Genomic DNA, 14293 nt, shown 5'->3' on the forward strand with positions numbered 1-14293 from the left:
GCTACTGGCATCTAGTGGTAGAGGCCAAGAATGCTGCTCTACACAGGACAGCCCCCACAAGACAAATTTACCCAGCCCCAAATGTCTCTCGTGTCCAGGATGAGAAACCCTGCTCTGTTACCCCCTGAATCCCCCAACCAACCTGCTGAGAGTGCTGCTGTTAGGAGATGCCTTGGGATTTGGTAGCGTGCCGGGAGAGGAGAAACAATACTCTGCTCCTGACATTGTCTAGTACCTGAAAAAATAAAATGGTGCCATTTTAATCCATTTATGCTTGTGCTCTTTCTGGAGTTGTTAGTTTGCACTGTAAATGACTGCACTCTCTCCTTTGCCTCCTTAGGAACAGTGCTTAATAGTTCTCCCTGGTGTTTGTATTTTACTGTAAGACACTCTCACTTCCTTAAGGAAGAACTATATCATGGGCAGAAGGTTTAAAGCAAAAAGCAGTGCTATGCTGTTGGCCATAGGTCTACTGTAATGTCTCTGTAGCCAAAATTGTTCACCTAACGTTTAAGCCAAATTTCTCTTTGAGCAAAGGAACCCAGGGAACCCGTTTTCTTTTGTTCTGACTTCACTAAAATCTGGACTATCCAGAAGGAAGAACAGTAAATATTCATAACTAATTGCTTTAGAATACTCTGTCACTTGTATATTCATCTTGGCACCAGTTTAAAAGAGCCGCTACCAACCATTGTTTCACCCGTCACTGTTTATCTCCCTGGCTTTCTTTTTTAAGCTAGATCAAACAGTTGTGTGATTAACCGATTTGTAACGATGCACAGCGTGCAGCTAACGCTCTACAGAGAAGCAGCTACATGAATCTGATTTGAGCGGGGCCACAGCGTATTGTCGCGAACCCACTTGCCTATACTTTTCTCGGCCTGGATATTTCCGGGCTGAATGGGTTTTCAGGTCACAAAGCATATTCATCCGCGTCGCGGATTTACAAGGATCTTTGTGCAACAGACACATGGGCTGCATGAGGTCCATGTTAGTCATTTAGCCCTGAACGTGGCATTGGTTTTCTGAGGCAAAAATAAACAGAATTTTCTAAGCAACAAGCTGCTGTTGAATTTGTTAGCAACAAGCTTTGTGATCAGACAATGGCATTGTATCGCCCTTTAACAAACAAGAACGTATTCACGTGAGCAGGCGACATTCAAGTAGAACATAAAAATATTCTTCCCAGCCCTGCAGCTGGGTTTTAGATGGTTTATTCTCCTTCTTTCTTCCTTCTCTTTGGAGTTTGCTTCTAGTTTTTGTGCTTTTAGAAAGGCTTTTATGTTTTCTTAGGAGAAGAATGTGGTTGTTGATAAATGTGTGTCAGTTTCTTGCTATATATGTCTCTTTAATAGCCTATTTTAACCCCAAATTAAAATTGTGGTCTAGATTTATTTTATAAAAGGAAGTTCTTTAGTTCCCAAACTTGAGTATTTTAAATATGTATCAAATTGAGACTTTAAAGATACATGTTTTAAAAATGAAAACTTTTTTTCTGAAAATGTGACTGTCCCAAGCATGTATTTCTTTAGGCATACACACAAAGCATCCTAGTTTGTGACAGACTAATTTGGGGAAAGACTTACATTTACCTTTATCTTCCCACTAAGGGGACTCTGCCACTAAGGGGACTCAAATATTATTTAAGTATTTGATGATGATGATGATGATGATGATGATGATGATGATGATGAAGAATGTTGAGTTACTAAGTTCTTTGGTTAGGGCCTATCAGCCAAGCGTAGGACAAGTTGAGAAACTATTACTGAAGTCAAATGAAAATATCCCCTCAGCACACATACAGAAAAGTCATCCTGTAATATCAGACAGACCCTCTGGAACAAGACCGTCTGTTGACCTGAAGTCTACCTGTTACCCTCTGTGCTAAGTACTGGCAAAAGCTGCTTCTGAAAGATCACATGTTTTGTGGTACTCTTCTAGGTCTTTTCAGTTACTGTTCAGCCTGCCTTGGTACTGTTTCAGGCATTTGCACACATTGACTGAGTGGAACATGGGAGAGGTAATAGTGATCGTCCTAGGGAATTGATGGTCTCTGCTGAGTTCTATAGAACATTACTTAGACTCCACATTAAGAGGCACCAAGAAGCAGTACACAGACTCCCTTCTTTTATTGTGGGTACTTCTGATCTAAGCCAAGCACATTATGACCCACCTGCAGAAGGCTGATCTGACCTGCCTAGGAATATTTATATCTATCGAGTGCTCACCTTGGCCCTGAACATGGCCCTGAACATTGCCTAAAACAATCTCACTGTTTCCGAAGGGAGTTTGCTCTTGTGCTTTCCACAGGGGATTTCATACTCCCCTCGCTTTCCACAGGCCTCTGACCACTCACCCTTTTTACTTACCTCACTCTCAGCAGATAACCTTACTACTTTGGGGAAACAGAGACCATGTGAGGGGAACCGCCCCAGCTTCTAGGCACCAGAATACAAACTTGCTTTATGTACACCTTCTCTTCTGTCTTCCATGTTACTGTAGTGGCCTTTTTCCAAAGCTGATCTATTTGCTTGTCTTCTGGATGCCACTCCGCATCTGTCACCTCACCTCTCTCTCCTCTCTCTCTCTTAACTCTTAACTCTCTCTCTCTTAAATGAGCATTAAAACCAGCTCATCTCTCCCCCATTAACAACAACAACAACAACAACAAGACTTCCTTCAACCCAGCCCTGCCTTTATGTTGTGTATGCAAAGCCAGTCCATTTTCCACAAGGAAATGACTAAATGCTTAGTCATGTTTAAAAATCAATTTTGTGTAAGTTTTTTTGCTTTTACTTGAAATTATATAATGCCAACATAAGGAAACCTGCCATCGTAAATGTTTTTAAATTAAACCTTAAAAAATTCTTGCTGAGACCACATAACTCCTAAGTGTCAGAGCCCGGATTCTAATGTAAGTCTGATTCCAGACTCTACTGAAACCTTTCCACTGTATTTGACATGGAGGTCACTAGTGATCTTGGCAACGGCAGATTTGGTGGAGAGGAGGAGTAGAAACCATGTTGTTGGAGTAAACTGAAGAATGGGAGGTGAGAATGCTATTTCTCTCCTTTAGGGGCCAAGTTCTAGAGAAGCATAATACCTGAAACATAGTAAGCACTTAGCAAAATGTTAGCTATTTTGTTGACCTCTCAGTAATACTGGACACAGCTCACTTGTTCCTTCAGCAAACATTTGCTGAGCTCCACTGTGTTACCAGGCATTGTTATAGGTGCTGGAGATACAGTAGTGTATAAATAAACAAAATGCCGACCTTCAGAGGATCTACTTACAGGATACATAAGTCAAACAGAAGTGTGATGATACGTGCTATGGAGAAAGTAAAGCAGAGCGGGAGAAAGGCAGTGTTATAGGGTGGGGGTTGCTGTTAGAAATAGGGTGCCCAGGGAGGCGCTTCCCTGAGACCTGAACTGAGGGTCTGAAGGAGGTAGGAGTGAGCCATGCAGATCCGTGGGGGATGGAAGGGTCACGCTGAGAGGAGGCATAAAACAGCCCTGAGCAGGGAACCACCCAGGGTGGTCAGGAAGCTAGTTACCAGAGACCACGTGTTACGTGATTCCATTACATGAAGTCTCCAGAATGGGCAAATCCATAGAGGAAGCCCCATAAAGATGCCTAGGGCTGAGAGGGTTGGGGTGACTAATGGGTACCTCGCTTCTTTTGGGGGTGATGAAAGTATTCAAAAAAGTGTGGTGATGGTGGCATAGTCTGTAAATACGCTAAATGCAGTTAAATTTACACTTTAAATAGAATTGTATGTGAAGTATATGTCAACAAAGCTGTTATTTTAAAAAGGAGGGAACCGCAAGGAAGCTGGTGTGGCTGACTGTGGAGAGTAGGAGGGGATGAGCCTGGAGAGTGTAGGGCCTTAGAGCCCCTTAAAGGTGCTTTGCCTTTTGCTGCAGGTGAAATGGGGGTCTGGGGGAGGTTTCTGAGCACAGGAATGATGTGATTGGGTTGATGTTTTTCTGTTTTTTGTTTTTAATTTTTTTAATGTTTATTTATTTGTGAGAGAGAGACAGAGTATGAGTGGGGAAGGGGCAGAGAGAGGGAGACACAGAATCAGAAGCAGGCTCCCAGGCTCCGAGCTGTCAGTGCAGAGTCCGATGCAGGGCTCGAACGCACAAACCGTGAGATCATGACCTGAGCGGAAGTCGGATGCTTAACCGACTGAGCCTCCCAGGTGCCCCTGGGTTGATGTTTTAATAGGTTTGCCTTGGCTGCTGTGCTGAGATAAAGACTGGAGGGGAGGTGAAGGTGGAAGCGTGCTGACCAGTTAGGAGGCTCTGCAGTAACAGACAAGAAATACTGTTTCTCCTGTTTTGCTGACATTCTTTCTCCGTAAACCGCACTCTCACATTTACCTTCTATCTCTCCTTCACCAGCCCCTTTGCCAGCTTCTTTTCTTCTTTCTCGCCATTAAATGTAGGGTTTATTTAGATTATGTACTGGGACCATTTTAGTTCTTCCTGGGTTGTCTCTACTCCCGCGACTTCAGCTACCGTCAAGTGCTGAACGCTTCTGAACTCCACACCTTATGTCTCTGCTTAGGTAGCCAAATGCCTTTAATTTGCCTGTTGTCTGCTGTGTAACAAACCACCCTAAAGTGCAGTGTCTTAAACAGCAGGTACTTCTTCTGCACCCGAATTGGCGGTTTTAGCAGGTTCGGCAGGAGTGGCTCTTCTCTCTTGACTGTGGCTGGACGGTTCACCTTTAGGATGGTGTATGCACACGGAGCCAGGGTGCCACTGGATGTGGGCTGAGGTCCTAGCCAGGGCTGTGGTCTTGGGGGGGCCTCTCCGTGGAGATCTCTCATCTCCTCAAAGCGTGGAGGCCTCATGGCTGCTGGATGACTTTACCAAGCAGCTCAGGGCTCCAGGTCAGTGGCCTTTTACAGTCTAGCTTTAGAAGTCATCACCTCACTTACTCCATAATCACAAACCCACCCAGATTCGAGAAAAGGGATTCTCAGAGGGAGATTGTCGAAGTGACACAGTAAAAAGAGTAAGTAAGATGAAAGACCTTATCGTGACCACCTTTGCCAAATATCATCTGCCACATCATAAACCTGCTTTTCCTGTAATGTTCCCTGGTTCATAATTGGCCCCACCACCTCCATGGCTGCTCATGGCAGAAACTTGGGAGCCGTCTTTGATACGTCTGTTTTCTTTACATTGCTCAGCCACTGTCCTCTTTGCTGTCCGCTCAGTCACAGGGTCCTGTTCTCTATAAATCATTCTCAGATGCTTCCAGTCTTCTCTCCTGCCATTGCCATGACCTGGGTTTAGGCCACCATCTCCCTCCTTGGCTACTCCAACTGGTTTCTCTACCTGCAGTCTTTTACCTTCAATTATTTTTTTTATCCTTGCTGTATAATCTTTAAAAAATATAAATCCATTTATGACTTACTCTTGCTTAAAACCCATTAGAAGCCGCTCAGTGCTATTGAACTGAAGGCTGAAGTTATTTCTATGGGCTAAACAGCTTTATGTCGTCTGGCTCCTGCCTCCTCCAGATTCACTTTGGATCTCTAGCTTCCCTTGCACCTACTTCACGGGCCCTTGCAGTTCCTCCAAAGCTCTCTCTTTCCTGCTTCAGGGCATTCGCTTTCATATTTGCTGCTCCCTCTGTCTGCCACACTCCACTCCTTTTTCATTTTGTTTGAATGTAATTTGCTTAGGGAAACCTGGCTTAGAAGCGTTGGTTAAGCAGCTCAAGGGTACCTACACGTTTTCTTTATAGCCCATATTATGCTTGTAATTGCTAATCCTACCTTTGGATTTCTGCCTTGCTAGAAATCCACGAGATTTAACAATTGGTCTTGAGTCCCGAATGCCTCGTCAGTGCCTGACACAGAGCACTCACTGCATGCTTATGAATGGCTCTGTGTACATTACACATACATGTAAAGATATTTAAATACACATACATACATGCACATGTGAGTATATATATACAGAGGAGAGGGGTTTTTTTGTTAATGTTTTACCCTTGAGTAGGATTTTTCAGTGGTATATGTACAAATTATATTTAGAAATTAATGGTGTTTCTCTTTGAGAGTATATATACATATGTGTGTAGCATGAACAATACCCACTGTTCAAAATGTACCACATCAGATACCAATCTTTTCAGTATTGTTATGTTCCCCTTTTCATACCTTGTCCTCTGACTGGGTCCTGTCCATCCATCCCATTCAAGGTAAAGAAACTGCTGCAATGAAAGCTGATCTCCTAAGGGCCAGGAATATGAAAAGGTACATTAACCAACTGACTGTGGCTAAGAAGCAGTGCGAGAAGAGAATCCGAATCCTGGGAGGCCCTGCCTATGACCAGCAAGAGGATGGGGCCTTGGATGAGGGAGAAGGGCCTCAAAGCCAGAAGGTAGAACTTTGCAGTTACTTGTTTTGACCATTTCATGTTTATCATAAACATTCATGTAATCTCCCATCCAATATTTTAGCTTTTTGGTATTTAACATAAAGCATATGTTCCAGAACAGAGACTCACATGTTTGTTTTTACACGTCAAAGAGCTGTATTACTTGGTGTCCTTGACTTCTGTGAAGGGTGATAGGTATGAGAGATAGGCACGGGGTGTGTGTGTGTGTGTGTGTGTGTGTGTGTGTGCATGCCCATGTGTATTTTCCTGTCCCAGAGGCACATGCTTACATTTGTAAGGGCCCAGTCAAGTTACCCACTACCAGTTGGAAAGAAATAACCACCTGTGGAATGGAAAGTATCTTGTGGTTATTTTACTTAGCTCTCACCACAACTCTATGAAATTTGAATCTCTCAATATTTCCATTTAAAGGCTAAGAAACAGAGTTGGTTTAAGTAAATTACCTAAGGCCAGGTGGGAAGAGGCAGAACTAGATATAAACCCAGATCTAGTTGCTACACAGTCTGAGTGCTTTCTCACTAAGCCATAATATATCAGCGACTATTTTTTGAACAAAACTTTGGACTGTCTGATACTGAGTCCTGAAATCATGGAGCTTAGGAAAGTGTCCTAGCCCTACCTCAGCACCAGCTGTATACTCTGAAGGACCCAAGCTTGTCTTCTAAGACTGAGAGAACGCTAGGATTGAAGGAAACGGTAGTGGGACTCCCGGAAGGGCTTGCTTGTACCACTTGGGAACAGGACTTCAGGGCAAACTCCAAACTCCTCTTTTGAAAGAAGGCACTTAGTCACAAAGAGGCCACCATCAGTATTAAGTTAACTCTGGCTACAGCCTCTGACCTCACCTATTTGGATTTTTAGTCTCTTGATCTTTTCCTCTTCAGTTCTTGGTTTGACTTCAGATGCTTATCTGTGATTTTTTCCCTTCCTCGTATTCCAGTGATGAGCTTTGACCTTTTTTTCTTGTACATGGCCCAGTATTCATTAGAGCTTCTTCAGGATAGTGTATGTTCGACCTTGAACCAACTCTAACACAAGCCAGAGTTCTTCCGCAATATCTTACACAAGTGGTACAAATGAAGCCCCGAATAGCTCTTGTTTTATAGAGGCGTCTCCTCACCACTGGAGATCTGTTTATTTTGCTGTTAGCAAATATACCTTTCTGTAGTTTTGGCTTTGTGGTACAAAGTGAAAATTTCACCTTTTGGTGGACGTTGAAGAGAGAGTGGATTTGGCAGGTTGAATGTTGTCTTTCTTCCTCTTTCTTGTCAGCCTCTGGACTCTAATAGATTTCCAGCCACGTCTCTCATAGAAGAGGTTCTCTTCATGTGTCCCATGTATTCATTTATTCATTCAACAGACATTTATTGTGGGTCCACAGTCTCTCAGTTGCAGTGCAAGGTACTAGGATCCAAAAGGAATAAGATGGAGTCTCTTCTTGCAAAGAGTCCCATATAATTATAAAATAGAAAGGTAAGTGATCCAGTAAAAATGGGAGATACGCACCTAGAAGAAGCACCTGATGGTTTGCTACCTAGTCAAAAGATGATGTGGTTTTAGATCTTATGGTAAAAGAAAACCTTGGGAAACATAAAAGAAGCTCATTTTAGGAGAGCTGAAAGTGATGTCAGTATACATTACCTGGCAGTATTTAGTAGAAGTAGGCTTAATCTGGTTTTACCTCCACTTTGACTTGTCTCCCCAGATACTTAGGAAAGGCACAACCCATTGCTGGTGCAACAGTTTAACCTCAGAGGAAAATCATTTCTGTTAGACTTCAGGCTGGAAGCCTCAGATAATATTACAGAATTCTAATGTTTATAATGGTTTGCTATTCTAAAGGTAAGACTGGTTAATTTGGGGCTGTACATGGGTAGAATGGTTTTGCTATAACCTAATCATATTTAATCCAGAGGAATCGCCACCTAACTTTATTTCAGAACTTAGTCTTCAAAATTAGATGAATCCCTCAATTAAAAGAAAGTGATCAAGTAAATAAATAATAGGAAAGAATTATATGCCCTCTACAAGAAACTAAATATGAAGGCAAAGATTGGTTGAAAGTGAAAGGAGGAGAAAAGGCATGCTATGTAAACACAAAGCATAAGAAATATAAAGTAGCTAATGTTAGCATCAGACGAAATAGACACTAGGACAAGGAATATAACTAGGGATGAAGAACATTTCATTCTGATAGAGGGGTCAATTCATCACGAAGGCATGATAATCCTAAATGTAAATATGTATGCAATCAGTGAGACCTTTAAAATATGTGAAGTACAAACTGACAGAACTGAAAGGAGGAAAAAAGATCCACAATTATTATTGGAAGTGTTCACACCTCTCTCTCAGTAATTGATAAAAAAAGAAACAAAAAACCAGAATATAGAAAATGTAAACACTAGTACAACTAATGGGAACTAATGGGACATTTCTAGAACATTCCACCTAACATCAACAGAATACTCATTCTTCTCAAGCATATATTGAACATTCACCAAGAAAGACTATACTGCTGGGCAATAAAACAAATCCCGACAGATTAAAAAGGTTTAAAATTATACAGACTGTATTCTCTGACCAAGTGGATTTGGAAAGTCTGGAAAATTCTCAAATATTTGAAGAATTAAGCAACATAATAAAGCTTGAATCAAGAAATCAGAAGGGAAATTAGGAACTAGTTTGAATGGAATGAAAGTGAAAATATAACATCTTAATACTTGTGGGATACAGTTAAAGCAGTACTTGGAAGGAAACACTCATGCTTATATTAAAAAAGAAGAAAGGCCGGGGCATCTGGGTGGCTGTTGGTTAAGTGTACAACTCTTAATCTCAGCTCAGGTCATGACTTCACAGTTTGCAAGAAGGAGAAAGAAGGACGAGGAGGAGGAGAAGGGTCTAAAATCAGTGTTCTTCCCCCTTAAGAAGCTACAAATGAAAACTAAAATGACTAGAAAAGAGGAAATAATATAACAACAGAAATCAGTGAAATAGACAACAGAAAAACAGTAGAGAAAAATAAATGAAAACAAAAGGTAGTTCTCTGAAAAGATGATTATACACTCTAGTTTGACAAAAAGAAGAGAGAAGGCACAAATGACCATTATGAATGAGAGAGGGGGCATCACTGTAGATCTTAGATGCATTAAGAGGAAAACAAAGCAATATTATGAACAATTTTAAGCCAATAAATTTCGCGATTTGAATAAAATACACAAATTCCTTAACTGTATCCCACAAGTATTAATACAAATTACCAAAACTGACTCAAAAAGAAATAAAAAATCAGAGTAGCCTTAGGTGTATTAAAGAAAATGAATATATAATTTAAAACCTTCCCACAAAGAAAGCTTCCGGCCCAGATAATTTCACTAGTGAATTCTACTGAACATTCAAGACAAAGATAATATCAATCTTAGCAATATTATTTCAAAAAATGGAGGAGAAAGCTACTTTAACTCCTCATAAGAAACCAACATAACTCTGACACCAAACCAGAGAAAAACATTAAAACAATGAAAATTACTTACCAATATTCATCAAGAACCTAAACAAAAAATTCTTAACAAAATATTAGCAAATCAAATATAGTGATCTGTGAATAGAAAAATTACTCCAATATATGTACTCCTGGAAGTGAGTCTTTAGTATAAAATTGTATACATCATTTTTCTGCAATTCTGTTGTCAAGCCTTAATTTTTAAACAGCTTTATTAAGGTATAATGATCTACAATACATTGTACATATTTAAAGTATATAATTTGATAAGTTTGACATATGTATGTACTCATGAAACCATCACCACAGTCAAGATAGTAATTGTATTTGTCATCCACAAAAATTTTTACCAACCCCTTTGTGATCTTTCTCTTAACCCCACTTGAGACCCACTGACCTATTCCTTTCACCTGTGTTTACTTATCTAGTAAGTTACTTCTTAACTACCCTGATTTTTGGCACCTGTCATTGTCTTTTCTTTTTTTAGCCAAAATCTTGGTTCAGTTTCTTCCTAATGAGTTTTTGTTGTCTCTTGTCATTGACAACAGCTATGACAAGTCTCACAACAACCCATATACCACCCATAAAGGTGGTACTATTGCCAATCTATAGAAGAAGAAACTGAGGCTCAGAGTGACGGAGTCACTTAGAGCTCCCAGAACTGGAAATTCTGGCAAAGCCAGGATTCAAACCTCTAAATCCTGAACAATTTTACCTACACGGTATTGCCTTCCTATCTGGCTTTGTTTTCATCTGAATATGAAAACAAAAAAATCTGTATTGTTTTATTTTTTGTAAGGTTGTACACTCATTTTCAAATGGCCCCCAAATGGAAAGATGGAAGGAAGAATTTAAGAAAAAATAAAGGGAGAAGAGGAAATGAAAATATAAGGGGTGTGGAAATCAGTGGCAGTAAATGATTGATCTCTGAAATCAGTTTTCTTTCTTTTTTTTTAAGCTTCATTTTGAATCCGGTTAGTTAACATAGTGTTATATTAGTTTCAGATGTACAATATAGTGATTCAACAATTCCAAACATCACCCGGTATGCATCACATGTGCACTCTTTAATCCCCATCACCTACTTCACGCCCCCCCCCCCCCCTTTCTGGTGACCCATCAGTTTGTTTTCTGTAGGTAAGAGTTTGTTTGTTGGCTTCTCTCTCTCTGTCTCTCTCTCTGTCTCTCTCTCTGTCTCTCTTTTTCCCATTGCTCATTGTTTTGTTTCTTAAATTCCACATAGGAGTGAAATTATATGGTATTTGTTTTCCTCTGACTTATTTTACTTAGCATAATACTGTCTAGCTCCATCCATGTCATTGCAAATGGCAAGATTTCATTCTTTTTATGGCTGAATAATATTCCAGTGTGTGTGTGTGTACACACACACACTTTTTATTTATCCATTCATCAATCAGTGGACACTTGGGCTGCTTCCAAATCTTGGCTACTATAAATAATGCCGCCATAAACTTAGGGGTGCATGTATCCCTTTGAATGAGTGTTCTTGTATTCTTTGGGTAAATACCCAGTAGTGCAATTGTCAGATCATAAGGTAGTTCTGTCTTTAACGTTCTGAGGAACCTCCATACTGTTTTCCACGGTGGCTGCACCAGTTTGTATTTCCATCAACAGTGCAAGAGGGTTCCTTTTTCTCCACATCCTCACCAACACCTGTTGTTTATTCTGTTGCTGATTTTATCCAGTCTGACAGGTGTGAGGTGTTACCTCATTGTAGTTTTGATTTGCATTTCCCTGATGGTAAGATATGATGAGCATCTTTTTATGTGTCTGTTGGCTATCTGGATATCGTCTTGGGAGAAATATTTTTTCGTGTCTTCTGTCCATTTTTTAATTGGATTATTTGGTTTTTTTGGGAGTTGAGTTTGAGAAGTTCTTCGTATATTTTGGATACTAACCCTTTATCTTATATGTCATTTGCAAATATCTTCTATTATGTTGGCTGCCTTTTGGTTTTGTTGCTTGTTTCCTTTGCAGAAGCTTTTCATTGTGATGTAGTACCAATAGTTTGTTTTTGTTTCCCTTGCTTGAGGAGACGTATCTAGAAAGAAGTTGCTGCAGGTTGTGTCAAAGAAGTTACAGCCTGTGTTCTCTTCTAGGATTTTTATGATTACAGGCCTCATATTTAGGTCTTTTATCCATTTTGAATTTACTTTTGTGTATGGTGTAAGAAAGTGGTCCAGTTCTTTCTTATGCATGTTGGTGTCTGGTTTTCCCAACACCATTTTTTGAAGAGACCATCTTTTTTCCATTGGATATTCTTTCCTGCTTTGTCAAAGATTCATTGACCTCATAGTTGTGAGTTCATTTCTGGGTTTTCTACTCTGGTCCATTGATTGTAATATAACTTGAAGTGTGGAATTGTGATGCCTCCAGCTTTGCTTTTCTATTCAAGATTGTTTTGGCTATTCAGGGCCTTTTTGTGGTTCCATACAAATTTTAGGATTCTTCTATTTCTGTGAAAAATGCTGTTGGTATTTTGATAGGGATTGCATTAAATGTGTAGATTGCTTTGGGTAGTATAGACGTTTTAATAATAGTTTTTCTTCCAATCAAAGAGTATGGAATGTCTTTCCATTCTTTTGGTTGTCTTTAATTTCTTTCATCAGTGTATTAGAGTTTTCAGAATACAGGTCTTTCACCTCTTTGGTTAGATTTATTCTTGGATATCTTATTTTGGGTACAATTGTAAATGGGATTGTTTTCTTTATTTCTCTTTCTGCTACTTCATTATTGGTGTATAGAAATGCAACAGACTTCTGTACATTGATTTTGTATCCTGTGACTTTACTGAGTTCATTTGTTAGTTCTAGCAGTGTTTTGATGGAGTGTTTTGAGTTTTCTATGTATGGTATCATGTCATCTGCAAATAGTAAAACTTTTACTTCTTCCTTACCAATTTGAATGCCCTTTATTTCTTTTTGTTGCCTGATTGCTGTGGCTAGGACTCTCAGTATTATGTTGAATAAAAGTGGTGAGAGTGGACATCCTTTTCTTGTTCATGACCTTAGGAAAACTGAGAGGTTTTCCTCATTAAAGATGTTGTTAGCTGTGAGTTTTTCATATCTATAAACAGAAACACATCTCTTACTGATGTGATGTATCACAGTGATTGATTTGTGAATATTGAACCACTCTTGTAGCCTAGGGGAAGAAATCCCACTTGATTGTGGAAAATGATTTTTTTAATGTATTGTTAGATTCATTTTGGTAGTATTTTGTTAAGAAATTTTGCATCTGTGTTCATCAGGGATGTTGGCCTGTGGTTCTCCTTTTTTAGTGGTGTCTTTATTTGGTTTTGGGATCAGAGTAATGCTGGCCTCATAGAGTGAATTTGGAAGTTTTCCTTCCTTTTCTATTCTTTGGAATAGTTTGAGAAGAATAAATATTAAATGTACTTTAAATGTTTGGTAGTATTCACCTGCGAAGCCATCTGGCCCTGGATTTCTATTTGTTGGGAGTTTTTTGATTACTGGTTCAATTTTTTTGCTGGTTATCAGTCTTAAAAAATTTCTAATTCTTCATATTTCAGTTTTGGTAGTTTATATGTTTGTACGAGTGTATCCATTTCTTCTAGGTTGTCCAGTTTGTTGGCACATACTTTTTCATACTATTCCCTTGTGATTACTTGTATTTCTGTGGAGTTGGTTGTTATTTTTCCTCTCTCATTTGTTATTTTGAGTCTCTCTCTCTTTTTTTCTTGATAAGTCTGGCTAGAAGTTTATTAGTTTTATTGAGTTTTTTCAAATAACCAGATCCTGATTTTCTTGGTCTGTTCTATTGCGGGTTTATTTTTTAATTTTTTTTTAGTTTTTATATCCTTTATTTCTGTTCTAATCTTTATTATTCCCTTCTTTCTGCTGGTTTTTAGGTTTTGTTGTTCTTTTTCTAGGTCCTCTATGTGTAAGGTCCTCTATGTGTAAGGTCCTCTATGTTTGAGATTTTTCTTGTTTTTTTGAGGTAGCCCTGTATTGCTATAAATTTCCCTCTTAAAACTGCTTTTGCTGCATCTCGGGGTTTGGGCCATTGTGTTCTCATTTTCATTTGTTTCCGTGTATTTTTAAAATTTCTTCTTTGATTTCCTGGTTGACTCATTCATTGTTTAGTAGCATGTAGGGTGGTGGTGGGAGATGGCTATGGCCAGTTCCTTCATTCCCAGAGTGGTCTCTCCATGAATGCTGCCTCTCTGGGATACACTCCAAAATGAGTAAATAACCTCCCTACTTGGTGCCCCAGGTGCTCTTCAGATTGCTGTTTCCACGCTGTATGTCCATGAGTTGTTGGCTTGACTTTTCTCCAAGAACAGTGCAGGGCCCTCCGGGCTCTATCCCAGCCAAGTCCACTGACCTCC

General features: G+C 39.6%; 1 protein-coding gene across 12 annotated transcripts in view; it reads left to right on the plus strand.

The window, feature by feature from the left end:
- Positions 1-14293, plus strand: part of SNX25 (sorting nexin 25) — a 150264-nt gene that overhangs the window by 79931 nt on the left and 56040 nt on the right. For 11 of the 12 annotated variants that reach the window (XR_006201453.1, XR_006201455.1, XR_006201452.1 and 8 more), the window contains exon 7: positions 6223-6404. The exons of the other annotated variant lie outside the window; for it this stretch is intronic. Coding sequence is in view for 2 of the 11 variants with exons in the window: in XM_042934303.1 (XP_042790237.1) it covers positions 6223-6404 (182 nt within the window). In the remaining 9 variants the exon portion in view is untranslated. The remainder of the gene's footprint in view (positions 1-6222; positions 6405-14293) is intronic. 12 annotated transcript variants of the gene reach the window in all.

This window comes from Panthera leo, chromosome B1, assembly GCF_018350215.1.
Source record: "Panthera leo isolate Ple1 chromosome B1, P.leo_Ple1_pat1.1, whole genome shotgun sequence".
NCBI lineage: Eukaryota > Metazoa > Chordata > Mammalia > Carnivora > Felidae > Panthera > Panthera leo.